The 26,736-nt window shown below is 61.0% G+C and overlaps 1 protein-coding gene across 14 annotated transcripts; it reads right to left on the reverse strand.

Moving 5' to 3' along the window:
* Positions 1-2: 2 nt before the first annotated feature.
* Positions 3-26,736, reverse strand: STAB1 (stabilin 1). Of its 14 annotated transcripts, none has more exons than XM_028478762.2 (69): positions 26,655-26,736; positions 22,301-22,437; positions 21,844-21,959; positions 21,552-21,637; positions 21,411-21,480; positions 20,923-21,018; positions 20,543-20,653; positions 20,104-20,300; positions 19,740-19,870; positions 19,440-19,567; positions 19,080-19,159; positions 18,739-18,876; positions 18,458-18,598; positions 18,247-18,309; positions 17,836-17,949; positions 17,706-17,759; positions 17,387-17,467; positions 16,829-16,987; positions 16,346-16,408; positions 16,015-16,110; positions 15,678-15,764; positions 15,045-15,156; positions 14,406-14,592; positions 14,202-14,295; positions 13,933-14,091; positions 12,476-12,571; positions 11,827-11,922; positions 11,647-11,694; positions 11,352-11,482; positions 11,069-11,180; positions 10,586-10,663; positions 10,399-10,497; positions 10,172-10,270; positions 9,904-10,035; positions 9,535-9,663; positions 9,294-9,350; positions 8,809-8,892; positions 8,085-8,280; positions 7,866-7,961; positions 7,729-7,774; positions 7,549-7,625; positions 7,209-7,334; positions 6,951-7,024; positions 6,724-6,798; positions 6,349-6,471; positions 5,979-6,026; positions 5,689-5,766; positions 5,425-5,571; positions 4,874-5,014; positions 4,712-4,771; positions 4,213-4,389; positions 4,043-4,129; positions 3,782-3,931; positions 3,625-3,681; positions 3,337-3,538; positions 2,815-2,964; positions 2,621-2,725; positions 2,394-2,501; positions 2,120-2,313; positions 1,883-2,027; positions 1,669-1,802; positions 1,415-1,580; positions 1,232-1,341; positions 1,018-1,137; positions 782-931; positions 606-710; positions 377-523; positions 172-288; positions 3-92 (listed from the first exon to the last, which is right to left on the reverse strand). In XM_028478762.2, exons 1-69 carry the CDS (start codon positions 26,733-26,735, stop codon positions 24-26), a joined length of 7,722 nt encoding a protein of 2,573 aa, XP_028334563.1. In that variant the 5' UTR covers position 26,736; the 3' UTR covers positions 3-23. The 14 variants fall into 14 exon arrangements, with proteins under 14 accessions (XP_028334563.1, XP_054935421.1, XP_054935423.1 ...); XM_055079446.1 differs by having other exon boundaries at positions 18,458-18,601; XM_055079448.1 differs by lacking the exon at positions 16,015-16,110 and having other exon boundaries at positions 18,458-18,601.

A 26,736-nucleotide genomic window follows, 5' to 3' on the forward strand; every position in this document is an offset into this window, starting at 1 on the left:
CCTCTGCTTCAGCACTGGCTGCATCACTTGACCTCGAGGATCCTCTGGGTGTCAGGGAAGTCGTCCTCCAGGAGCGAGTCCTGAGGGGAGGACTGTTTGTTTGTTTGTTAGTGGCTGGGCTGAGACCAGGCCCCGGGTCCCCTTTCCCAAGCCCCCAGCCCCCGCACTCACGTCAAAGGGCTCACAGAAGGCATCATGGCTACCAAAGACCGGGTTGGGGACAGAGACCAGGGTTGGGCTCGTCCCTTCCTGCCATGGGGAGAAGTCATCAGCAGCATCATCTTCCACCTGGGAAGGGAGGCGAGTAGTGAGAGGCCTCAAGCAAGCTCCGTGGGCCCAGATCCCACCAACCCTATCAGCCTCCAGCCCAGCCTACCTGGAAGGCAGAGAAGCCAAAGCCTGTAGACCTGCTTCGGGCACGAAGGTAGAGGACTCCGGCCGCGAGGCCAAGGAGCACTCCAGCAGCTACCACAGCCCCCGCACCTGCTGCCACAGGTGGGGCCTCCGGGGCCACCGCTGCCCGCTGCCAACGAGGAGAGCATCAGAAACCTGGCCAGAGCAGTCCCCTCACCCGTTGCCACTCTGCCCGCCCCTGGCCAACTCACGGGCTGTGGGGGTGCCAGGAGGGGGCTGGCCAGAGTGTGGATGATGCCGTTGAAGGCCACGATGTCCCACACGATGACGTGGCCAACCACAACTGCCCCTGGGACCTGTAGGGAGACCAGGGTCAGGCCCAGTGGGTGAGTGAGGGCTGGGGCCAGCAGTGGAGGGGCAGACTCACCACAGGGGCCCGAGAACTGTTGTCAGGGCCCATGTCACTGATGATGAGGCTGAGGCCCGAGTGGGCAGGAAGCAAGGTACCCTGGCTGGCGTTGGTGCTCAGGAAGGTGGTATTGGAGGCGTGTAGCTCCAGGTCTGGGCCGCTCAGTGTCTGTGGGCAAAGCAGGGCCTGTTAGCCCGGGCCAGCTAGAAGGAGCAGAGTTGGGCCCTGCTCTCCCCATATCCCCTGCTACTTACCAGGTTGTCCATAAAGCCTTCGTTGACAGGAACGAAGAGTGTCTTGTAGGTGAGCTCATCATCCAGGAAGTCCAGGAAGTCAAGACCCCTCGGGGTGGCATTGGCATAGCCCAGTAGCATCTGGGATGGTGGGGACAGGGTTGTGGGTAGGCTCTCTCCACAGGGATCCCAGCGGTACCAGCCCCCTGGGTCCTGAGCCTGGGCCCCTGCACACCCCGTAGAAGGTGGAGAAGTTGGCAGTGGTGGCCAGTACATCAAGCAGCTTCCCATTGCACACGCTGGCCCCATCACCCACGAAGCCATCGCGGCATCGGCAGGCCACGTCTGCAAGAAAAGCAGTGAGTTAGCAGTCAGTGGGAAAACAGGGCAGAGAATGGGGTGTGGTGGGCGACTGTACCTTGCATGCGGTAGCAGTAGGCGTCCCAGCGCTCCGACAGGTTCTCCCGGGCACCCAGACTGACCACACCCACCTGACCATCGCCACAGTCTGCCGCCGGGAAAACAACGGGATGGGCAGCCGAGCCATTGGCCAGCCAGCCCACAAGGCAGAGGTGGAGGCCCAGCTGTAGGGGCACAAACAGATGCTGAGACCCAAGGCCCAACTCAAGGGGCCCCCACAGGCTTGGCTCCAGACTCCTAGGCCCCGTGCACCTGCTGGGCAGCAGAGAGCTGAGGAAGAGAAGCAAGGACAGCTCCTTGGGCCCCACAGGCTGCCTCGGCCTGTGAGAAATTCAGGCTGTAGGGTCCACTGGGGGCCTGGAGGTGGAAGACACCGGCTCGTTTTTCTGTGGAAGGCAGGGATGCATGGTCAGAGGGCCGGCACCAAGGCAAAGCCGGGGTGCTGGGAGAGGGCAGGGAAGCACACCCTGGAAGTGCAGGTCAGTGCACACAGCGTCCACATGACAGGGTGGTGGCTGGTCCAGGCAGCGGTCCACGGGCGGCTCAGGCTCCTCCAGACACTGCAGTCCATCGCCCACGTAGCCGGCATGGCACGCACAGCGCCGTGTGTTCTGGACAGCAGAGCAGGTGGGCGCCCTTCAGGGACTGGGCAGCCACTCATCGGGGGACCCCCGCCCAGCTGCTTGGCTGCCCGCCTGCTCACCGGTCCAGTGCTCAGGCAGTCAGCGTGCTCGCTGCAGCCCCCGCGGTGGCCATCCTCACAGGGGTTGCGGGCCCGGCAGCTCCAGCCATCACCCTCGTAGTCGGGCAGGCAGGTGCAGGTGACCACTGTGCCTACCTGGCTGCAGTTGGCATGCTCACTGCATCCGCCACGCCCATCCTGGCACAGGTCTACCACTGGAGGCAGCGAGAGGGTGGTTGGACCAGGCGACAGGAAGGGAGGGGAGTGGGGCCTCCCACCTCACATTCCCGCTTACCTGTGCACGTGCGGCCATCCCCTTCGTAGCCCAGGCTGCACTCACAGCTGTGGCCAGCGCGGCACACGGCCTGGGATGCGCAGGGTGGAGCACACACAGGCTGCAGCTCTGTCCCCCGGGGCCCACCCCACACATCCAGGTTAGTCGCTGCCCTCCTAGACCCTCTTCCACCTCAGTGTGCAGTTGGGGCATGCACTGGTGTGTGCAAGTGTACAGGGCCCACTCACCCAGCTGCACCTCACAGTGTGGCCCAGTCCAGCCCTCATCACAGAAGCAGTAGCCGGTGCCCCCCAGGCCCTCATCACAGTGGCCATGGGAGGTGCAGTTGCAAGCTGGGGAGAGGGACAGGCAGGATATTGTTGGCACATGGGCCATGGGGATTAGGGAGCAGGATAGGGCAGGGTCGGGCAGGACAGCCTACCTTGGCAAAGGGGCCCAAAGGCACCCGGGGCACAGAGTTCACAGGCCATCCCGGCAAACCTCGAACGGCACCTACAGTCCCCCCTGCCGCTCATGCCGTCCATGCACGTGCCATGGCCATTACAGGGACTGCTGGCACCCCCAGGGCAAGCTAGGGGTTAGGGTGGGAGAAGAGAGGTGGGGCCAGGGACGCTCATCAGGAACCGCACACATGCATCCCCAGCCTAGCCACACGGTCCATCCGCCACCCAGCGGCAGCAGAGGCTCTTGCAGAAGCAGCAATCCACCCAAGTCCCCACACCCTGGAGAACACCCGGACCCCAGCACACCCCACCAGGTCCTGTACCATCTACACACTCACCCCAGCTCTTAGAGCATTCTCACCTGGTAAGATCCACTCCCCGCCCCCAGCCCCTGACCACCCTGACACCCTTTCTGAGGCACAACGGCCAGAACTATGCCCTTGGCCACCTTGGGAGCTGGAAGAGCCAGCCAGCAGCATCCGCAGCCTCAGGACACTCACCTCGGCACTCACTGCCATAGTGACCAGGGCAGCAGCTGGGCTTCCAGGTGGTGGTGACACAGTTGCGGTAGCAGCCCCTGCCCAGGCCTTGGGGCTGACCCCAGTGGCTGGGCCGGGCCCAAACACTGCGCAGTGCCAAGGAGTGCAGCGGAGGAGACGTCCAGAACTTTGAGAAGTAGCGCCAGCAGGCCTCGGGGCTGCCCTGGGCCAAGAGGAATCAGGCTGCAAACCTGAGCTTGATAGGCCCTGGGCCGTGCCCCCACCCCCACCTGGCTCCCAGCCCCTTACCTGCTCCTGTGAGCCCTCAGGACAGGGGGGTTCCAGCCCACAAATGCTGCAAACCTTCTGCAAAGAAGGGAGGCCAACACAGCAAGCTCAAGTGAGTGGACAGGACAGGTGGGCTTAGGCCCCTGCCTATCCACCTCTGGCCTGTGGCCTCCCTCACCAGCCACAGAGGCCGAGTCTCAAAGCGGTCACACCGGGCACCAAGGCCAGGTGGCTCCAGCAGCTGGTCAATGCCGTAGGCCAGGCCCCCCTCAAAGGGCAGGTGTCGCTGCACAATCCGGGCGTCCTCCTCTCCCACCGTGAGCTCACCCTGCAGGCGGAGGATGTGGAGTACATGGGGGGTCACAGGTGTTGCAGCCCCCCCCAGTGCCAGGGCCCCTGCTTCCTGCTTCCCTCGTTCAAGCTTTCTCCCCAGACTCACCGGCCGGGCACGGCTGCAGGAGAAGGAGATGGGGGTCCCATGCATGGTGCGCAGTGGGCCCAGGTTGGGCAGGTCAGATGCCAAGGCCTGAGCAGATGGAGCCGCAGTTGGAGCTGGGAGGGCAGGCTCAGTGGCAGGCAGTGGGGACCAAGGTCTGGGAGTGCACCCACCTCGACGTTGCGGATCACGTGGCCCCGCAGAATGGCTGCCAGCTTGTCACGGTGGTCTTTATGGTATAGCCAGACCTGGCGATCGGGAGGCAAGGCTTGCAGGGCGGAGTCTGTGGGCCACAGCATTGTGAAGGGCCTATGGAATGAATCTCGAAGCAGGGGCAGCAGGCCAGCCATCTGGTAGGATAGAGGTGTGACAGTCCCGTCAGAGGATGGTGGGCAGATGGAGGGGGCTCCAGGGACCCAGGTGACCTTCCCACCAGCCACATTCCTCTGTGGCCATCCCAGGCCAATAGACATGGACATACATGCAAGTTGTCAGGTATGTGGGCACAAATAAGCACACCCTTGTGCTCACTGGGACACTCATGCCCACAAATATGGCCTGTGCACAGAAAGGTACACACAGAAAGAGCACACACGTTGACAGTCGCCCGCATAGACACACTTAAACGTGCACATATGCACACACTGAAAGGCTCACACACAGGAGCAGTACCGTCACAAGGCCACTGAAGATCTTGTAACCGAAGCTCTCCGCAGCGGCGGTGAAGTTTCTCTGGGGACAGGCGCTCAGTGAACAGTGAAGTCAGGAGGGGAGGGATGATCCCAGGCCCCTAGCCGCCTGCCTTCCAGCTCCCTGCCCACACCCAGGTCATACCCGCAGAATCGGGGCAGCGTCAGGCTCCCAGTGCAGCGCTTCAGGTGGCAGCAGGACACGGTCGATGAAATGCAAGACACCATTCACAGCCTCATGGTCACTGCTCACCATGCGTGCGAAGTCATTGATGTATATGCTGCCCTGGGGGGGGTGCCGGGATTGAATAAAGGCAATTAGTGGGGTGCTCAGGGAGCTGTGGGTGGGGCCTGAGGTGGGAGCAGAGCCTGGGTTGGGTGAGTCGTGGGGCAGGAAGTGGGTGGGGTCAAGGCAGAGGGTGGGTCTTGGCTCCAGCCCAGGGAAACAGCCACCAGTCTTGGCTGGTGGGAGCGATGCAGAGACGGGGCCAAGCTCAGAAGTTCTGAGCCCAGGACTGGCCCCTGGTAGTGGGTGGGGTCCTGGGACAGACTCATTTCCCTCATTAAAGCCACCCTGGCCCTGGGAAGGTGAGAGGGTCTTAAAGGTATGGGGACAGGGCATAGGTGCGGGCCTTGAAAGCAGCTGAGTCCTTGGTCTGTGGACAGTCCATGTCAGGGACCAGGGCCTGGGCTCACCTCCCTCTCACTGAAGCGCAGCGGGTGCCCGGAGAGTGTGGTGGCATAGCCCTCCTCTAGCAGCTCCTGGCTTCGCAGCTGCCGGCAACCAACCACGTGATAGCGGAACACAAGCTGGCGATTGGCACGAATCCGGGCCAGCTCATCCTGGAGTGGGAGTCATGAGGGCACAAGGGTGCCCTGACTTCCGCCTCTGCCCAGGCAGTGCCCACCCCCCAGAATGCCCATCCAGAATCCCCAGCCTTGCTCCAGGGGCTGAGTTACCTGCGACAGGTTGGTCATTAGATCTGCATGCGGCACAAAGATTGTGAAAGGCCCATCCCCCTTGAGCTCCTTGTATTCCTGGGGGGAGAGGGAAACAGCTTGGGTGGAAGAAGGGCAACCTGGGACCAACTCGAGGTTTCCACTGATTTTCTGGGAGAGACATAGACTCAGAAACCAAACCAGCCAGCCCTCTGACCAAATGAGAATATCATGGCCCAGAGACAGGTGGGACCTGCAGGTCAGAGAGGCCCAGGCTGGACCAAGGATGTGCAGCCCAGCTGGTTACTCACCAGGAGATGGAGGCTGAAGAATGAGGCATGCTTCTCCCGAAGGAGGTCCTGGATCAGGGGAGACAAGGATCAGCTCAGATTGTGGTTGGCCTCCATTCAGGGCCGGTGCCTGTCCCAGCACCTAGAGCCCAAGGTCTGGCCACGGTAGAGATGAGGAAAGGAAAGCCAGGGTGGTCTGTGCTGGGATCAGGATTGGTTTCATGGATCATAACTGGGTCAGGCCTTGGTGGAGTCAGGGGTCAGGCTCAAGTCCTGGTCAGGGCCAGGATCAGGATCAGGATCAAATCTGGGGTCTTAACCAATATCACGGGTCAGGCCCATGGGGGGCATTGCCAAGGCTCGGTCAGGGGTCCTACTTGGGCATCATTACCAGGCCGACTCGGGCACGGCAGGTGAAGCCATCACCCACAGTGTGGACTGCATCGCAGGTACACATCCTCTGGCCATCCCCTGTGCTTTTGCACACAGCATAGGGGCTGCAGCCTCCATTGTTCTGAGGCAGGGACAGGAAAGAGAGGGATCAGTGACTCCCAGGACTGCTGCCCCAACCAGCTCTGGGGAAGGGGCCATGAACTTCCCTGGCCAACACCCAATGCCCTGTTTCCTACTAATCAGTCAGACTTGACCTTGTGGCGCAGGTGGCTCACCCTTCAGAAGCACTCAGGACCCTGTTGGGGGTGAGGAAGGCTGGTTCCCGCCCCAGTCCCCTCCCCCTATGGAACTGGGTGCGACTTGGGGGCCTGACCTGGGAGCAGGGGTCCAGGAGCACACAAGTCCGGATGCCGTCCCCACTGTAACCCTCGCGGCAGCTGCAGGAGACCTGTCCCAAATCCTAATCAGTGGGGCTGCCGGTACCCTAGAGTGGGCTAGCGCCCTGGACAGAAGAAGCACCCCTCCCTGGGCCTGGTCTGAGGAGGGCCACACCCTATGAGGGAATGGCACAGCCCCAGTGCCCAGCTCTGTTGTGCTGACCTGCTGGGGGCCTGTGGGGATACATTCGGCGTGCATGTGGCAGCCCCCGTGGTGGATGAGACAGCTGTTAACTTCTGGGGGAAAAGACACTGGGATGAGGGCTGGCCCTAGGCGGCCCCTCCATTGATCTGTCTGTTGAGGCGCTGATCCCCTACTCTCTCGGCACCCTCAGGCTCACACCCCTGTGTGCCCCTCGGCCCTTCCTAGTCTCACTCATGCCACTGAAGCCAGACCCCTGGTGGCGGACCCCAGCCTCACCCTGGCACAGCTCCCCATCACCCGTGTAGCCATCCAGGCAGGTGCATGTCCGCTGACCAGGTGCCACATTGGTGCAGTTGGCGTGGGGGGAGCAGCCCCCGTGGTCATGGGCACAAGGGTCCACCACTGGGGGTAGATGATCCCAGAGAGTTGTGAGCAATGGGCATGGGACAGAGTGGGGACAGGGGAGGAGGGCATGAGAGAAAGGAAAAGGTCGGAGGGAGGGGTCAGACCCAAGAGGTGACAGGGATAGAGACTGAACCTAAAGGGCATGCAAAGGGCTCTGTGGGGAAATCCACCCCCAAATTTCAGGGGCCTCGGGGCATTGGTGTGCCTGGACCTGCACAGTAGATGCCGTCGCCCGAGTACCCCGCGGCACAGACGCAGGCAGGGGCTGCAGCCGAGTCCTGGACACAGCTGGGAGGGACGGCAACAGCTTAGTCTATGTCTGCCCAGCCCCTGCCCTGACCCTAGCCCCCCTCCTCCATTTGCCCACCTGCCCCAGGCTGAGCTCACTCACTTGGCATTGGGGTCACACTTCTGTGGGCACTGAGGGCCAGTGATTTCTGGGGGGTAGGAGGATGGTTCTGATCATGCTGACCCAGGAACCGCCTCCCCAGGAGTCACCCGCCTCTCCCCCTTGGGGCCACTCCTCACTCTGGTCACAGCGGAGGCCCTGCCAACCCACGTTACAGACACAGCTTCCGTCCCCTCGGAGCCCGTCCTGGCACAGCCCGTGGGCACAGTCACACACTGGGAGCGGAACGAGGTAGGACAGAAGTTATCCAGTGCCTGTTCTGTCCCTGCTGCGGTGTCTCCATGACCGCTGTCCTCGGCCAGCTTTCCCACCATTCCTGCCCGCCCCCGGGGCCTCACCTCCAGTGCAGTTGGGCCCGTAGCGGCCCAGCTCACACATCTCACAGGCCGTTCCGTGGAAGCCCTCGTGGCAGCGGCACTCCCCACTGCCCAGGAGCCTGTCCTGACACTGCCCGTGGCCCGAGCACACACCACCCAGACCCCCTGGGCACGGCTCACACAGTGTGCCGAAGAAGCCAGGGCAGCAGTCAGGCACCTGCAGGAGGGGGCACAAGGAGAGGCCCGGCACAGGCCAGGACAGATGTCAGGGGGCAGGGAAATGGCAGGGGTCGGGGGAAGGGCATCTTAGGGCCACAGAGCCACAGAACAAAGCAAGTCAGACCCAGAGAAATGGAGACTGCCTTCTACAAGCCTCTCCATGGCAGGGGTGAGGAAACGGACTCAAGGAGGGAAAGGCCATACCGGACTCCACGGAGAGGGGCAGAACTCGCCCTGTTGCTGCCCCCAGGGCTTGGTTGCTGGTGTCAGTTCCAGGCTGAGCCCCTTTCTCTCTCTCCCCATCCCCACTCCCTGGAGGCACGGCCACAGGGACAAACACTGGCCCCTCTGACCTCAGACCTCTCTCTCCCTTCCCCTTCTGCCAGGCCTTTCTTCCCTGGCTTCGTCATAGTCCTAGCCCTGCCTCTGCCTTTGAAGCCTAATCCCGGCTCCTGCCCTGGGCCCCCACTCCCACCTCCTCCTCTCTGGTCAAATGCTTGGGGCTGGGGGTTGCTTCAGGGCAAACCTGGATCTTCTTGGCACACGTGTAAGAACAGCCCCGGAAGAAGGAGTAGCCAGACCGGTAGACACAGCTCTTCTTGGGGGTGTCCTGGAAACGGGAACAGGCCAGAGGACTCAGCCAGTGGCTCAGGTAGGGGCAAGGCAGTGAATGGAGAGACAGACAGACAGATTACAGGTGTCAGTGGGTGAGACAGGTAAGCAGGATAGCAAAAGGGTCAAGGAAGGACCACAACAGATAGACCTGAGGAGGAGAAGGTAGGCAGGACTGGCAGCCCGAGGGTCACTGGCCTCAGGTCGCCAGTCTGAGTGAGGCCTCCTCTGGGCAGACCTGGACCCAGGCCTCCTGGCCTCTGGCAGGGGAGCCAAGCGGCCCACGTTGCTCCAGGTTCCCATGCCTGGGTGAGCAGAGCTGGGCCCAGGGAGCTCGGACACCTTGGGCACAGTGAGAGCAGGTGAAGCAGGGACGGAATGTACTGGGCCCTGCCTCACCTCCAGCTGGTAGCCTTGAGTGCAGCGGAACTTCCGGGTGCAATTTACACATTTCTCCTGAAGGGGAGAAGGGCAGAGTGTCAGGCAGTCCCGAGGCAGGGGCTCCAAACCCACCTTCCCTCCTCTGGGGCGGGCTAACAGCTCTCCCACCACTGACCAAGTGTCCCTCCCACCGGCCAGGCCAGCCAGAGCCTCCAGCTCTTGACCGCCCCTCTGCGCTCCCCAGGCCCCAGCCTCTTACCCGCAGGGCCTCTGCATGGCTGTGCAGGCAGCGGCTTGAGCCCACCATCAGGACCCCGGACAGGCCAAACAGTGAGCGGCCAGGGGCCTCCAGCACAGGGCCTTCCAGCGGCACATGGTTCACCTCGGGCTGGGGGTTAGGGCAGGAGGCTGAACAGCCCCCACCCCATCCCCACCCTCCCCTCAGGGGCTGCAGGCCAGGGAGGTGCTCCAGGGCTGGCATATCTCTGTGGACTGGGGGTCTCCCAGGATGGGAAGTCTCTGGACCAGAGGCTGAGGTGCCCAGGTGGGGGAACTCCAAAGAAAAGGGGTGTTCAAGAGCAGGGTGCCCGGGGCAGGGCCTCCTGTGCTCCCCCACCCCACCACCAACCTGGCCGCTATGGTTGTAGAAGACAAGCCAGTGCGCGGGGCCCAGGAGGGAGTTGCGGTGTCCCCCCCTGCGCAGGGCCTCTGTGGAAAGCGCCTCCCCCAGGATCACATGGTGTCGCACTACGTCCAAGTCCTGGAGGGGGAAGGAGAGGCTCAGGGGCTCCAGGACTCCCAAGCTCCCGGGACGGTGCGTCCCGCCCGCTGTGTCCTTGTCGTGGGATGGGAGGCTCACCCACCCCCCTCAGTGGCCCCTGTCCCAGTGACCTCACCAGGCTGCTGCTGTTGGCCTGGGCCTCCAGAGAGTGGTTGGTTGGCACGAAGATGGTGTAGGCGGTGGCAGCCTCAATCTGGGGTACCAGCCTGTGGCGCTAGGGGCGGGCACAGGCGTCAGGGGTGGGCCTTCTTGCCCTCAGTCCTGACCCTGGGAGCCAGTAGCTCCGCCTGCCCCTGGGGGAGGGCGCCCCCGTCCAGGACTCCCCCCTCCTCCTGCCCTTACCTGCAGCAGCTCCCGAAAGAGGCGGAAGGCAGGCACTGAGTCCAGCTGCTGCAGCAACCCCTGCCCCCCAAGCACATCCCCTCTCGGAGGCAGTAAGACCTGGCACGGAGCATGGGGTCTGGTCAGTACATCCTTGCCTCTTGGCCTGCCTAGAAAGTTCCCTGCACACACAGCCCTCCAGCCATACCTGACTGAGGACATGTAGGACACCATTGGTGGCAAGGAGGTCAGCCACGTCCACGCTGGCGTTCTGTACCCAGACCCTCTGGAAGGCAGCAGGCAGAGCTCAGGGAAACACAGCTAGACACTTACGAGTGCGTGTAGCACCAACAGAGAGGCTGCTGGGCACAAGGCACCCAACCTGGCCTGGACACCCTCAGACTCAGGACCTACCAGATGGGTACACAGACCCTCACTACGGCCCATGCATGAGGGGGCCAGGTGTGCACATGCAGACAAAGATGGACAGACAAGCCCTGGTAGGGCAGTCACTGGCCCAAAGACACCGCCCAGCAGCAAGTGTGTTCTGAGCACATCCTCTGAGCTCAGCCCTGGGCCAGGCAAGGGGACCCAATCACATCGCCGGGGACCCTGGGCTGGGAAGCCTAGAGCCACTCGAGCCCTCGCTTCCCTGTATGGTCCCCTCTTCTGCCCCAAGTTCACCACGTACCCCACTGATGTTGTGAATCTCCCAGCGTGCGGTGGGGCTCAGGGTGGCTACACTCTGCCCGTCCAGCCGGGCCAGCTCCTCCTCAGACAGGGCGCCCTGGAGAAAATGGGCCCTGAGAGGGCACAGTTTAGGGGGGCCATGGAACCAGGTTAGTGTAACCTACAGACACCCCTGGAACTGGGCTCCACCCCAAAGGGTAGACACATGCCAGGTTGAGGACCTCTGGGGAGGGGCTGGGTCTCACACAAAAGCCCCCTCCCAGAGCCCAGCCGTGGCAGCCCACCTGACCAGTTGCGGTAGCATCCTCGGCTGCAGCCAGAAGGCCTGGTCCTCGGGGCTCAGCCTACGGATGGCAGACTCCGAGGGCACCAGGGCTGTGACTCGGCTGTTAGCAGGAAGAGTGATGCCGGCCCCCTGTGCACATAGTGTGTGGGGGGACAGGAGGAGTGATGAAGGCAGCCACCACCTTGAGATCACTTCCCCCAGCCTCCACGCCTGTGCCCCACATCCAGCTCTTAGAGCTGTTATGTGGCCTCCTGGATCTGAGTCCCCAAGCCCAGCATTCCATCTGATCCTACCTTGATCCACTGGTAGAAGATGGAGAAGTGGGCATTTGCCTCCAGCTCCTGAGGGGAGGGAAAAAGCTGAAGTCACCAGTCTAGGGACAGACTTGAGCCCCCTCCCTCCATGACCCTGAGCGCGGCCCCACCCCCCGATTACACAAGAGGACTCCTCCCTGAGCACAGGAAACCACTCACCTGGAAGATGTCTCCGTAGCAGCTGAAGCCATCACCCCCATAGCCAGGGGGGCATGTGCAGACCCGCTGACCTCCTCCCACTGCCCGGCAGGTGGCCTGGGGTTGGGGGGCAGAGACATGGCCTCCATTCAGCACCCATAGGGCAAACTGGACAGCACCCATCCCCCATCTCTCCATTCACTCTGGCCCATTCTCCTGCTGTCCTCCTGTCCAGCTACCCATCCCTACCATCTGTTGCTCCCTCTATCCAGTCTGTATTCAAGCTGCTCCTTTGGTGTGCCCAGCCCTGCTCTCCAAGACCAGTGAGCATGTGATGTGAGCTACCCCAACCCATCCTGGCAGATGGGTCAGGGAAGTCCAGGGCTGTGGGAGCATCCAGGAGGCCCCGGACCTCCAGGTGAGGCCTGAACTGAGAGCAGGAGGAGCTAGCCAGGCCGAAGGTGTGGTGCTGGGAGCATGGGACAAGGGTGGAGAGGGCAGGGGCTGGGATCTTCATAAGGAGGGTGAGAGCTCTGTCCCGTGGGCAAGCAGGTGACAGGGTTTGGATTTGAGGTTAAGATCCCAATCTTGACCAGAGACAAGAACACTGCTGCGGCCAAGACCTACCCCTGAAGCCTCCCCTGGGCCTGGAGCCCTCTCACGCCCTCACCAGATCATGGCAGCCACCGTTGCCTGCCCGGCAGGGGTCAATGGGACTGCACATGTAGCCGTCCCCCGCGAATCCCAGCTTGCAGGCGCACTGGCTCTGGAGAGGTTGGGGAGCAGAGAGCCTCATCTCACCAGAAGCATGAAACCCTTTCCTCCTCCACAGCTCAGCTCCCGATGGGCACTCTCCCCTGGGGTGGTCTGCCCAGACCCCAGAGGAGCTTTTCCCAGCCCCACCCTTGGAGGTCCATTTTCCAGATGCAGAGATTGAGGCCCTGAGGGGAGACTGGCTCTCAGGAAGAGTCTGAGGAAGTGATGGCATTGGCAGGGGGGCATCCAGGAGCCTCGGGGCCTCTTTGCTCTCAGGCCTGGGCCCAGCCAGGCTGTTGAGGTCTGCAGTGTGTAATGAGCGGGTAACTTTTGCCAAGACCAGCCCCAGGGATGGCCGCTCGGATCCCCCCTCCAACCCTGCCACTCTGCTTGGCTGCTCTGATCCTTTCCGCTAAATGCCAGTGTCCTTGGGCTTGTCCACTCCTCAGGTGAGTGACTAGTGAGACTCTCCGGATCTCAGCTGCCCTTCTTTGCACGATGGGGGGATCTGCAACTGCTTAGTCCACCCTCAGTTCTGAACTTTAAAGCTCCTGATGGAGTTCGCAGCTCCAGCTCTCAGGCCCATCTGCCCACTGCTGAGGTCCCACGGCTGGTGGTCCAGACAATCATGGGGCAGGAGGACAGGGAGCCCCATGGATCCCTGCATAAGCCTGGGCCGCACAGAGGCTGACCCTGAAGCAGCCAGGCCTGGCCTCCCAACTTGCGAATTAGCTTCCTCAATGCCAGCCAGTCCTCGGGCTCACCAGGCCTGACATGCTTCACGTGGAAGGTTCCAGGTTCTGAGATCCTGTGACTGGAGTCTGAGACTCCAAAATTCCAAGAGCCGGATTTCCATGAGTCTAAAAATTTTGGGATGTCACTCTCCTTGGGCAAGTGTCTCTTCTTGCTTTGCTCAATATTGAATTCCTAAATCTAGAACAGCAACTAGCATGTAACAAGTGCCTGGTGACATGTGGGAAACCAGTGAGTGGGTGAATGAGCTAATTGTCAGAAGGCAATGGCCCCAGTGGCCCGTAAGAGCAGAGAACTCATTGATTCTCGGTTATGAGAGTCCTCATCCCTGAGACACAGGAGTCACAGTCTTCTGACTTGGAAAAAATGTTGCCTTAGACTGGCACTCGAACATGCCTTCCTTTAAAACTACTACAACCTTCACATTGCTTCCAGCACCCCGTCCACTGCTTCCAGATTGTATGACTCAACATTTCAGAACTGGATTCTCATTTGTGTCTGAGGTTTGAGACCCTGAGCTTGAGTTCTTAGACACTGGTAGAGTCAGATGGGCTAGAGGGAAGAGTCCCCCAGAATGGAGACCCCCACCCTGCTCTCTCGAGGCCGGCCGAGCCTCACCTGCCCGGGTCCCACATAGCTGCAGAGGGCGTCAGCGTGGCAGCCGCCTCGTACATCCAGCTCACACTCGTCGATGGCCACACAGACACGACCGTCCCCACTCCAGCCCTTGTGGCACGTGCAGTGGTGGGTGCCTGGGGCCCCAGGGACACACTCAGCCTGTGAGAGCCACAGATAAATGACTCAGGGCTGCAGGGTGGCAGGCTGAGGGCAAGGAAGTCCCACCTCGAGCCCGTGGGTCAGGACTTCAAGGAAGGGGCCAGACTCACATTCTCCGAGCATCCGCCACGGTCTGGGCGAGAGCAGGGGTTGCTGGGTGTGCAGGAGAAGCCGTCACCCTCAAAGCCATCGAGACAGAGACACCTGGGGGTGGGGGGTGGTGAATGAGGAGCCTCCAGTAAGCCTCTGGAAGCTGTGAGCAAACTGACAAGTGCAGTCACAAGACGGAGCAGAGAGGAAGCGCATGTCCTCACCTGGCAACATCCCCCTGGTTAACGCAGCGGGCATGCGGGTGGCACTGCTGGGCCTGTTCTGTGGGCCCACAGTTCCCTGTGGACTCGTTGCAGAAGCGGCCACTGAAGCCTGGGGCACATGTGCCACGCTGGCACACCCCCCCACTTCCCGGACGGTTGTCACATAGACCGTGGACACAGCCGCAGTCTGCAGGGAGGAGATGGAGCAGGGAAACTGAGGCTGAGGCAGGGCTGGCTGGGAGCCAGGATGCAGTGGGCAATGCTGGGAATGGGGCAGCCAGAATAGATCTGACTGCAGGGTCAAAATCAGGTCATCCCAGACTCGGAAGGGAGGAAGAAATGAGAGGGAGGCATTCATTGCTTTCACTCACGCTATTCTAGCTGCCCTGCTCCCAACACCACCATCAGAAAGTTCTTCTGTACGTCTGACCTAAATCCTGCATGCTTTAGGTTAAACTGTGGCTCTCTTCCCAGCATGGATAAAAGAGATATCTACTCTTGTGTTTCCAAAACCTCCTCCATAACCTCTGGACTGAATCCTTCTTCCTGAGGTTCTATTTCCCTTCTTGGGAGCCCCCAGTCCCACTTCCAAGCGACGCTTTTTCTTCCTGGCAGGTGGCCTAGGCCAGGATCACCCACCTTCCCGGCACTGTTCTCCATGCTTGTTTGGGTTGGAGCAGATGTGGCAGGCGATGCCCTTGTAGTCTGGGAAGCAGAGGCAGGCCCCACTGCCCTGGACCCCATCACTGCACTGGGGGTGGGCAGGAGGCAAGAGCAGTCACGGGGAGGGGATTATCCACATTCTCTTCCCTAACATCCCTTCTCTCCACAGGCTGTGAGCGCCTGCTCCCCCTAGAAGACCTCCTGCTGGAAGAGACCTTCCAAATCACTGATGCTGCCAAAGAACTAGCCCCTAAAAGACACCTGGCCCTGGAAGCTTCATGGGTGACTTCTGCTTAACCTAGAAACACATAACTCCTGTGTTCCTCCATAGCCAGGTGCTAAAGCAACCGTGATATTACAAAATGCCAAAAATACAACACACACAAAAAAACTATTGACAAATAGCCCTTATGAAAATAGATGTAACAATCTAATTAATTGATTCTAATTAAAATAAACATAATTTGGTCCAACTTCCACTGCCTCGATGTGAAGAACCCAATACCAGAGAGAGGCAGGCTTTGCTCAGACATACAGCCAGTCACTGGCCATCTCAGAAAGGAACCCTTATCTCCCCGACCCCTCACTCCAGGGCAGGAGGGGACTCACGTTGCCTTTGCCATAGCAGGGGTTGGAGAAGCCCCCAGGACACTGCACACAGTCAGGCCCAAAAAACCCTTTGCAGCAGCCAGGTTTCTGTAACAGAGAACACATCTGAGGGTCCGTCGGGAGCCATGTCGACCCCCCGGCCCAGGATGCTTCTGCTCCCTGATGCCATGTCTAGAGCAAGGGGGTGGGCGAGGCCCCTCTGTGACACCTTTTCCACCATTAGGATGCAGCACAGCTCTCTGAGGATGGCAGCCCACCCAGCCCCAGCCTGGGGGCTCCAGAGGAGAAGCAAGTGTCCCAGATCCCTAGGGAACAAGTGCACCATGCCCAGGCTCACCAGGATGGTCTGGTTGCAGTAGTGGGCGCAGCCCTTCTTCAGGACGTTCAGCCCAGTAGGGTCATGGATGTAGACACACTCCTCAGGGGAGATGTCCTGGGTGGGCCGTGCCAGGCTGGTCAGCAGGCAGGGGTCTTGGGCCGGCCCCCTTCACCAGGCAGCCCTGGTCAAGGGACCTTGGCCCCCTGGGCCCGGCACCTCCCCTGTCAGTGGGGCTGAGCCTCCAGGTGCATCTGAGCCTTCCAGCCCCACTTCCCCACCCTGACCCAGGGCAGAAACCTCGCGGGGCAGTCAGGAGTCAGCCCTGAGAGCTGGGCCAAGGGATGCTCACCAGCTTCACGCTGTTGTGGGGGCACATGCTGGTGTTCAGGGCTTGGCAGTCCACACAGGAGCCCTGGGCAGGGTAGGGGGAGGAAGGGAGAAGGGTTAGTCATGGTTTATTTATTTAGCAAACCCTAAGAAAGAGGCACTCAGCCAAGGACTGAGGTATGAGAGACAGTCACCACAGGAGGGCCAGAAGATGGTGTTCCAGGCAGAGGGAAGAGCAAGGGCAAAGGCCCTGCGGTGGGAGAGCTCAGTGTGAGAGCATCACAGGTCTGGGCAGGGAGGCTGGGAACAGGGCTGTAGATGCGTCAGTGACAGCAAAGGGACCATCAGGAAGACTGCTGAGGGCTGGGTGTGGGGCGTCCAGGTGAAACTGGGGCCTGTGCCCGAGCCCCAGAACCACCCACTCATTTGAGGAGAACTAGAAAACGGCACCTCTCCCTGGGAAGATGACCCCGACACAAGCAGCGCTGGGGTCCCGTGCGCTTACCGCCACGACCTTGTGCTGCTCTTCATTGCAGAGCTTGGGCAGGATGGGCAGGATGGTCGGGGGCAGCAGGATGCCCTCCAGCATGTGGATGACGCCATTGGCAGCCAGCACGTCCACTCTCCGTAGGGGGACCCCCTCAGGTCCCAGCAGGATGCGCCCCTGTGGTGGAGCCCAGCATGCATCCTTGGCCCAGTCCCCGCCCCTGCACTCAGCTCACTGTCAAGAGACCCAGCCTGCCAGCCACCTCTTCACCCGCCCCTGGCAACATCTCTTGCTCTGGCAGAACCGCTCCAGCCTCTGCACTCTGACCCATGTGGTTTCTGCCACGTGGAGCCCCCTCCCCCTGCCCATGTGCTCACCCTCCTCCTCTTTGGAGGCCTCCCAGCTTGTTGGGCCCCAGGAGAGGGATTTGATCTGTGCCTGCTCCCATATGACCCCCAACCAGGGCATGCCCACCACAGGGCTCGGAGCACGAAGCTGGGTCCAAAAGAGGCTTGACACCTGGCTGGTCATCACCAGCCCCTCCACCGGTCCATCCCTGGTGCTCATAGAGCTCACCTCCTCCGAGATATTCACAGCCAGAACCTGGTTTGCCATGGTGAGGACCCGGCCCTTGGAGATGAGCTTCTCAACAGTCAGCTGGGGTGGAGGAGAGAGTAGCCTTAGGCCTGGCACGAGCCACACCTTGGGGCGACACCCAGTCCTGCCCAGGTGACTTGCAGCTACCACCTTGGTCCCCAGGCTCTCCTCTGTCCTGTAGAGTCCAGATGGGTGGAGAGAGGAGAAGGGCCCCCCCGGAAGACCAGAATCTGCAGACAAACCCTCTGGCAGCCCATTGGCAGGTATAAGCCAGCCACCCTCCCAGAGGACCTCTCACCTGGCCATGGCTATAGACATGGTACCTCACCAACTCCTGCAGTTTGGAGAGACCCTGGCAGGAGAGAGAGAGCTTGGCTGCTAGAGGCTCTGAGCCTGTATCCCTGGCCCCTTCTCCCTGACAAGCTTACCGCTGTGAAGAGGTAGACCAGGCGACCGTCCCGCAAGCCATCCACTGCCTCATTGCTGGGGGCAAAGACTGTGAAGGGCCCAGGGCCATCCAGGAAGGAGGGCAGCCCACAGTTCTGTGGCGGTGAGAAGGAGGCTCAGGGGATTCCGTGGCCAACCCTTACCTCTAAGTCCTGCCTGGGCCCTGCTGCCCTTGGTCTGCAGGGAACACCCACCAAAAGTAAGTGGGTGACATTGGCAATGGGTTCATGCTACCACAGAGCCTCAGGATTCTGATGGGCAGGTTCCAGGATGGAGGTGTGGGCAAAGGCCCGTCCTACTCCAGAAGCCCAGTCACTGTGGGGCAGATTCTGGGTAATGAGGGGTCCTGGCCCAAAAGATCAGATGGGCTAGGACCTTTCGCTCAGACTCACCTCCAGGATGGTTTCAAACCGGGTGAAGGCCTCAGTGGAGGCAAGGATCTGGCCGATGGTCCTCTGTAGGAAGGGATGAGCATGAGGGCCCCAGAGGGGAAGGAGCTCTGCTCCAGCCCTGCCCAGAACTGCCCCACCCCCCTCTCCGAACTCAGTGTGGGTCAAAGGCCACACGGGCACAGGGCAGGGGGAGGGGAAGGCACTAGCTTACCTTGGGGTCCTCAGGGAGCTCCGGTGGGGGCTGCCACCGCAGGGCAGTGACCACGTGGAAGATGCCATTGGCTGCTGGGTAGTTGGCCTTGTGGATGGTGAATGTCTGCTGGGGCTGGTCTTTGTACTTGTAGGTGTATTTCTGCTGAGACATGAGACCTCTGGCTCAGACTCCAAACACCCACCCCTTGTCCTGAGGCTCTGTCCCACCTCCACACCTTTTCCCAGGCTGTGTTCCGCACCTATGACTCCTCTGGCCCCCAGGCTGAGGTCCCTGCTTACCCTGAAGCGGCTGAAAGTGACGGTGATCTCCTGTCCAGCCAGAGTCCACCACCTGCGTGTAGGCTGGATCCCTGACTCCTCCAGCATGTGTTGCCCTGCGATGATATGCTGTCTGCAGAGATGCTGGGCAAGGGATGCCTGTGGGCACAAGGGGACAGTGGGGTGCTGAGTGGGCCCAGGGCAGGCAGTCCTCTTCAGGGACCGTTGCCCAAGCAACGGAGGGGACAGGAGGCCTCCCAGGCCTCAGTCCCCTAGTGTGTGCACTGGGGACACTCTCAGGGCCCTGAAGCCTAGGGCAGGGTCCAGGGAGGAGGCCCACTCCTCGATGGGCAGGGGCTCACGTTCATGGTCCTGGAGGATATGGACGGTGCCAGCACGGTGAATGGGCCCGACGTGGTGAGGATCTCCCGGCAGCCCTGGTCTGGGGGCAGGAGAGGGTGCATGAGAATGGGTCTGGGAGGCCCTCAGCCATCAGTCCTGGGTTTTGGAGAGTTGAGGTGGAGGGGCATTGGGTCTAGATCTAGGGTAAATGGGGACATCAGGATCTGAGGGGGTAGCTCCCACCTCCATCATGCACCCCACCACAGTCCATTCTCTGCTTCCACAGCTCTTGGGCAGAGAAATAAGCCATCTCTGGAGAGTCTGCCAAGGATGCTGGGTGTGAGGGGCGGGGTCTCAGGCAAGTGGCGGGGGTCACACACCCAGCATGGCAAAGGCGACTCTCAGCCGTAGTAATGTCATGCTCGTCTGGCTGGCCTTCTGCACCTCGTGGAGCAGGTGTCCGTAGCAGGCACGCCCATCTCCCACCTCGCCTTCCTTGCACACACAGCTGGGGGTGTGGGTAGAACTGGTCAGGGTGGGCGCGTGGCCAGGTCCCCCTCCTGGCCCTCACCCACCATCCCCACAGAGCCCTTGAGGTGCACACGGGCACAAACTTGCCCCTGCCAAGCCCAACCTCTCTGCTCTGCCCCTGGTGCCCAGCCCAAGGAGCCTATGCTCACCTGGTCTTTCCATCAGGGGTCACCTGGCAGGTGGCTGACCGGTCACAGGAGTAGGGGAAGCAGTAGGCGAAGCAGCCCGCAGAGGCATTGTGGTTGGTGCTGACCAGGCCTGGCTTACATGAGCAGAAGGCCTGGCCCACCCAGGAGGGGAGGGAGGACGACACCACGTCCATGAGAACCATGGCATCTGCCACACCCACAGAGCTCTGCTGGGTCCTCACAGCCACCCGCCCAGAAGCGGGCCGTCATTCTCTTCCCATTTAACAAATGGGGCAGCTTAGGCTCCTAGGAGGCCCACAACTGTCCCACAGCCCATGCGAGCTGGGGGACCGCGGGGCAGGCCCAGCCCAGGGCCCCAGCTCACCTGGCCTGGCCTCTTGTACAGACATAAGGTGGAGTTGCTGGGGCAGCCGCCGTTGTTGGTGGTGCATGGGTCCTGGGGCAGACACACCGTTCCGTCCCCATGGTAGTTCTCAGGGCAGCGACACTGTGCCTGCCCCCTGGGGCTCACGGAGCACTGGGCAACTGGGGAGCAGGGTGATGGCTGGCAGGGGTCAGGGGCTGCCGGGGCAGTGGAAAGAGCCCAAGTGAGATGAGCACCCAGGAGGCCCATCTCCTCCACAGCCTCTATCCAGGTTGGCCCAGGGATGGGGTGAACAGGCTGACCTAGACCTTGGGGACAGGCCCTATTTCCCTCCCTCAGGGACAGTTCTCCCTCCCTGTAAAAGGCCAGATCGTACTTGCTGGTTTAAAAGGATGATCACCCTGAGCTGCAGCTCCTGACCTCTAGATCCCAGACTTACCTAGGCATTCGCCGCCCTGCTGGGTGTGGCCAGGCAGGCAGCTGCAGGTAGGGGCCTCTGCAGAGCACTGGGAGTTCTGAGGACAGTTCAGGGCCTGGCAGACAGGGAGCTCTGAGTGGAGAAAGGAGAGTATCACAGCAGCTCAAAGTCCCAGGTTGGGAAGGAACACAGGAGCGAAGATGCTCTGCCTAATTTGCTGTGTGACCTTGGCCAGGGCCCCATCCTCTCTGGGCCTCTGGGCAGTGAAGGTTTCAGATGACACCCCCTCCCCCGAGGGAGGCTGCAGGCAGAGTTCCTGCTGAGGCTCAGGCCCCATCCTTCACCCAGTCAGCCTTTCCTACTCTGGCCACTGAAGACTGGCTACCCCAGCAGCTGCTCACCTTGGTCACAGTGGGGTCCAGTGAATCCAGCAAAGCACAGGCAGCTTCCATCCCCGAGTGGCCCATGGCGGCACACGCCATGCACACAGCTGCAGACTGGGAGGGACACGCAGGGACAGGTGGGACCCCAGCCTCAGCCAGGGGCACACAGGGACGTCGAGTCCCTGCCCTCTGCATCTCCAGAACTCAGCTCCAGCAGGCACAACCTCAAGAATACAGAATTGTGGTGCAGGACCAGAGAGGTGGTGGGAGCCAGGGCCAGGCACCTGGGCTAGCCAGGAGGTTCAAGGAAGGCTTCCTGGAGGAGGCCTCCAAGAACAGCATGTGCAGGGGCTAGAGGTGTGATAAAGCAAAGCTCACGTCCCTAGAAGGGACGTGTGAGGCTGAGGGGCTGGGAGGGAGTCTGGTAGGGGCTGGATGTAGGGACTAAGTCCCCACTGGCCCCCAAGTGGACATCGGCCCCGCCCTCCTGCCTGGCCAGTGCTCACCTGACTGGCAGTCAGGGCCGAACCGGTTGGGGTCTCTACACTCCTGGCAGGCTGAGCCACTGAAGTTTTCCTGGCAGAGGGATGCACCAAGTCAGTGCAGTCCCTCCACTGCGCCCCACCCCAGCCCCACCGGGCCCTTACCTGGCACACGCAGGTCCCGTTCCTGTCTATGCCATCCAGGCAGGTCCCGTGGCTGTTGCATGGGGTCTCAGCACCCCCAGGGCACTCTGTGGACCCCCCCCCACCTAGAACTCAGCTCTGCCCCAAGAACTGTCAATTTACCTGACCCCAGCGGCTCTGGGCGGCCCCAGACTTGGTCCCTCCCCTGGGGCAGCCAGAGCCAAGAGGCCCAGCTGTCCATTAAATGAGCCAGTTGAAGGGGAATGCAGGTGGGTTGAGGCATGAGAAGCAAGGCTGGAACCCTCCCCCATACCATAGCACTGGGACCCCCAGTAGCCAGGGCAGCAGGCCTTCTGCACCACGTCCTTCGAGCACTCCAGGCTGCAGCCACTCACAGACAACAAAGAGTCCCCCAGCTGGACCTCGTATCTGGGGACCAAGGATGGGCAGGGTGATGGGAGGGGCTCCCCCAGCAGCCTCCAGCCCAGCCTCCCCATACTGGGTTCTGTTGCTCTTGGTCCCGCGACCCCTTCCCGCCGGGCCCTGAGCTGAACACAGGGCCTGGTCCATAGTAGATGCTCAATAAACAGCACTTGCCCTGCATTCTTACTCCTTCCTCCCTGCCTATCTCTGTCCCACTGGAGGAGCCAACAGACATGTGGATGAGTGAGTCCCTGCCCTCACTCCCCAGGCCTGCCAGGCCCTCCTGGTCCCCTGCCATCCCACGGGATACCCCAGGAAGCAAGCAAGTGTGGAGTGGGGGTCTGCACCGGCAGTCCTGTGAGATCTTCTCCGGGAACTCCCGAAGCCAGCCCGAGGGACACACCCGCTTCTTGATGGCAGGGCACGGGGTGCAGGGTATGTGAGTGACAAACTTGGTCTTCACGTCGCAGCGTCTGGACTGTACCTGGGCATGGGCAGGGTTTGGAGTGAGGGACCTGAACCCTGCACACAGCCCTGACCCTTGATCGCAGCGAGGCCTAGCACCCCTCTCCAGGCCCTGGTTTCCCATCTGTTCATTGGGGAGGCAGTGAGAACAGGGAAGGCCCTGAGTCTGGGGGAAACAGCCTGTCACAGGTTGTCCCTGCCACACGTGAGTCTCTATATCCACAGCCACACACCTCTGCCCGGGGGCCTGGAGGCACGCCCAGAAGCCTCAGAGTCTCTGCTTTCTGACACAAAGAGCATCTGGCCCTCTTGTTCCACCCTGGGTGATTCAAAGGAGGAAACTGAACCCCAGGAGGGTGGCCCTCGCCTGTAGCCACCCAGGGACTTGAACCTAGACTCTCAAGCTAGTGCTCATTCGCCCCTTTCATTTAAACATAAACACTAAATGACAGGCTGACACTGTTGGGGAGGAGAACACGGCGACGCCATCCTCCATCCCCTGGGCACAGGCAGGATGAGAGCTTCAGCCACGCGCCATGGGGCTGGCCCTGCAGTTGTCACTCTGCTCTGAGCACGTCCCCACCTCGCTCCCAAATGACCCCCTCGGCCAGCCCAGGGCCCTCTCTGGTGCCCCGCGGTCAGAGACCCAGCAGCCAGCCCCATGCCCGAGGCTGGCCCGTGTGAGCAGCCAGCTCACACGGGAGCTGAGAGGGGGAGGGGGAGGGGGTCTGAGTTTGGGCCAAGCAGTCACACTCCCTGAGCCCTGGTCCAGGCCTGGCTCACAGCCCCACACGCCAGCCGGGACCCAGGGGTCCACTGCCCATCACGGGATGGGCAGTGCTGGGAGTGAGAGAGCTGAGAAGACCCAGGCTGGAGGCCCAGGCGGCTTCCTGGGGAGGTGACAATTGAGTTGGGACCTGAAGGATGCATGAAAATTGGTCAGGGTCACTGCTCCTGGCAGAGGGGACAGGAGAGGCAAAAGTCACGAAGTGGGAAGAAGCAAACGGCATGTGTGATGAGGCAGAGACACGCAGAGACAGGCAGAGAGGCTGGAGAGGGGCTGGGGCCAGGCCAGGCCAGTGAGGGGAGGTGGAGTCCGGAGCAGACCCAGGACTTGTTTATGTTTTAAATGGGCTCTCTGGCTGCTGCATGGAGAACAGAGGTGGGGGCAGAAGAGATGGTCACCTGAGAGCCAAGAAAGCCCTGGGCCTGCAGTCCACTCACTGGCCTGTCACAGCTCCCCCAAGTCCACCATCAATGGGGCTACCATTATGGCAACAAAGTCCCAATAACCTACAGCACTGGCCCTGGAGGAATGGAAGCTAAACTCTTGGTTGTCAGTGGGAGAAAAGACCACAGCAAGGTGCATTTTGATGAGGAGAGCTTTCAGGGGCTTGGGGCATGGCCTGAAGAAGCTGAGAAGTTCTCATCTTAAAAAGTGCTGAACACACTGTGCTCCAAAAGGGAGTAAACCCAGAACATATCTTTCCTAGAACACATCACAGATGTGTGGCTCTCAAAGCCAGAGAAAAGGAGAAATAGTGCCTCATTACTTTCTCGTGTACATGAAGGTCCTAGGGCCTCTCCCAGCTGCTGTGATTTGGCCTTTTCCGCTCCTGCCTCTGTGGTCTGCAAAGAGGGAAGTTGCTGCGGGCAGCCTCAGCCCGAGCTGTGGGGCTGGATGTTGTGGTCTCATTCCCCACCCTGAGGCTGGGTCTTTGCTGAGCCAGGGAGCGACTAGGAAGTTGGGTAATTTCAGGGCCAGGCAGCTGCTGGCTCAGGGCAAAGGTTCTGCAGGTGATGGGCTCCCCTGAGGGCCACCTGGCCAGCCAGACACAGCTGCCAGCATCAGCGCCAATGGCCCAGGGACCAGTTCTCAGAGAAGCCCTGGATAAGGGCTCGGGGCAGTGAGAGAGCACTGTCCTCACTCTTGGGCAGAGGGGGCGGTCCTGTCAAGTTGGGGGTGAGTCACCAGCACGGGAGGAAGCTGGAGCCTTGTGGCTGGTGGTGGGGTGGACACTCATTCACGAGATGTTGCATCTGTAAATGTGTGATGGATGGATAAACCAGCGGACAAGTCACACTTCTCTCTGGGACGTCACCGGAAATGGGCATTCAGGACCCCTCTGCCTGGTGGCCTGGAAGGAGCATCAGCCCCAGCCGACAATCTCGCCACTGGTCCCGCTGGGTGGAGTGAGGCTGGATTCCAGCCGAGTGCTGAATCAGATTCCCTTCTTCCCTAGGGCACCTCGGGACCCGTCTGAGCCAGGCGGGTGCTGCTCCCCTCCCTGTCCTAATCCAGAACTGATTTTGCAATGTCTGCATCCCATAGAGACACTGCAGGGGGAAGTTGAGGAGACACGAGGTGTTAGCCTGTTGTGAGAAGGTGGAAGAATTCCCCCAAGCTGGTGCCCAGGGCCCAGAACCCAAACTCCCTCAGATGGGAAGGGACCTCCCAAACTACTTCCCCTTGCCCAAGATCAATGCCCCTCTCCCTTCAAACCCCAGCTTGAGACCACAGGCTTCACCTGCACCAGCATACACCTAGCAGAGGAGGCACTTGGTAAAAGACTTGAATAGACAGGTGCTAAGTCCCCTCCTCCAGGAAGCCTTCTCTGCCTCTACTGCCTGAAACTTCCTGTGTTTGAGTTCTGCTCCTCACTAGCTGTGTGACCCAGAAGTCATCCCTTCCCCTCAGAGCCTCGGTTTCCTAATGTTTACAGTGGATCTCGTGCTACCCAAGGTACGGGTAGTGCTGAGGGACTGAGGGAGCGTGAGAGACCAGCGTTGCTGCGTCCCTGACAAAAACCCCCAGGGCTCTCTTCCCTGGCCCAGGATGTCTGAGCCCCAGGCCCAGAAGGCAGACTGAGAGGTGGTCTGTGACAAGGAAAAACTCCCGGCCTGAAGCCCCTCATTGACCCCTGTCACAAGAACATGAGGAGGTGGCCTTCGAAATTCCCTTGCATTGTACACATGGGGAAACTGAGGCAGGGAGGGAGCAGGAACCACCTGCAGGGCTCAGCACAGCCTGAAACCCTGGGCTCTTCCACCATCACTGTCCCTTTTTCAGCCTCAGATCTGCCCGTCCCCAGCCCTGACTTGGCCCTGAAGCTGGTGAGGCCCCTCACCAGACCATAAGGCAGATGAGAGCAGGCCCCAGGGTGGCACAGGGCCTGGGTTCTTGTCCTGGCTCTGCCTGGCAGTGGGATCCTGGGCAAGTCCTTTTCCTCCTGGGACCTCAGTCTGCCTGCTAGTGATGTGGGGACACTAGCAGCTGCCCCAAGAGAACTTGGCCTCACAGGAGAGGGTCCTTCATCTGGAGACAGGCCCCAGCCAGGTGACTGTCTCCATGCCTAGGGTGGGAGGCTCTTACAGAAACTGCAGTTGGGACAATGTCCCTACTATGGGGCTTGGGTGGATCTGCAGACAGGCATCCCAAAGGGGGCTTGTGCATGTGGACCTGACAGCCACACACTGGGACCGTCGGCTCCTCCTTCATGGCCGGATGGGGAACCGCAGATGGCGGTCTGGAGCATGGCTCTGGAGTTGGACCAACCTGTCTCTTATCATCCTTGGGTTTTGGCTTCCTCATGCGGAGAACAACAGGGCCCACTGCTCAGGGGCTATGACTTGAGGGGATGATGCCGGGTGTGCCCAGGGCTGTGCACGTGAACAGCAGCTCTTAGGCTTGAGGGCATTGGTGTTGGCTGTTGTTTGCCCAGAGGAACTGGGGATGAGTAGACCTCATTCTGCCTCTGGGCACACACACATGCACACACACCCAGCACGCCTACACGTGGTCCACGCGAGCCTCTCAGTTTGTCAGCCAAGTGAGGGTTGGGGGTGATCCCATCTCCCATCCCCAAGCCAGGGCCACAGAAACACCGGGCCTCAGTCCGGGCAGGGGGATGGTCCTGGCTCCATATACGCCACCCTCAGGCTGGGGAGACCTGGGACGGCTGCCCACATCCCCCGGCTGGCTAGTCGAACACAGAGGAGGGCAGGCTGACACATCCCTGCCACCCCAAGCAGCGAGACACAGACCTCAGCCTGGGGAGGTGGGCACAAGAGCCCAGCCCTCTGTCCAGCTCAGACAAAGTCAGAGAAGGTCAGACAAGAACCAGCTGCCCTGTGTGTCCCCAGCCCCGTGGCTGATCCGTGAGTGCTCCCTCCCTGCTCCTACCACTGGCTGGGAGGGCCTGGATGTCATGTCCCCCGCGACCGGCTCACACTCACCTTCTGCCCCCCAATGAAGCTGGAGCCTGCCAGGCAGAGGGCCAGGAGGCAGAGCAGGAGGTGGTCCCGGGGCCCTGCCATG

The sequence above is a fragment of the Physeter macrocephalus genome, chromosome 18, assembly GCF_002837175.3.
Source record: "Physeter macrocephalus isolate SW-GA chromosome 18, ASM283717v5, whole genome shotgun sequence".
Lineage (NCBI taxonomy): Eukaryota > Metazoa > Chordata > Mammalia > Artiodactyla > Physeteridae > Physeter > Physeter macrocephalus.

Coding starts and splice junctions, on each gene's coding strand:
- STAB1 (XM_055079446.1), bottom strand. CDS start 26,735: ATGGCAGGGCCCCGGGACCACCTCCTGCTCTGCCTCCTGGCCCTCTGC. Junction 10,664..11,068: donor AGATTCACAACATCAGTGGG/GTACGTGGTGAA, acceptor GCTGCCTTCCAG/AGGGTCTGGGTACAGAACGC. Junction 1,581..1,668: donor AGCTCTCTGCTGCCCAGCAG/GTGCACGGGGCC, acceptor GTGCCCCTACAG/CTGGGCCTCCACCTCTGCCT.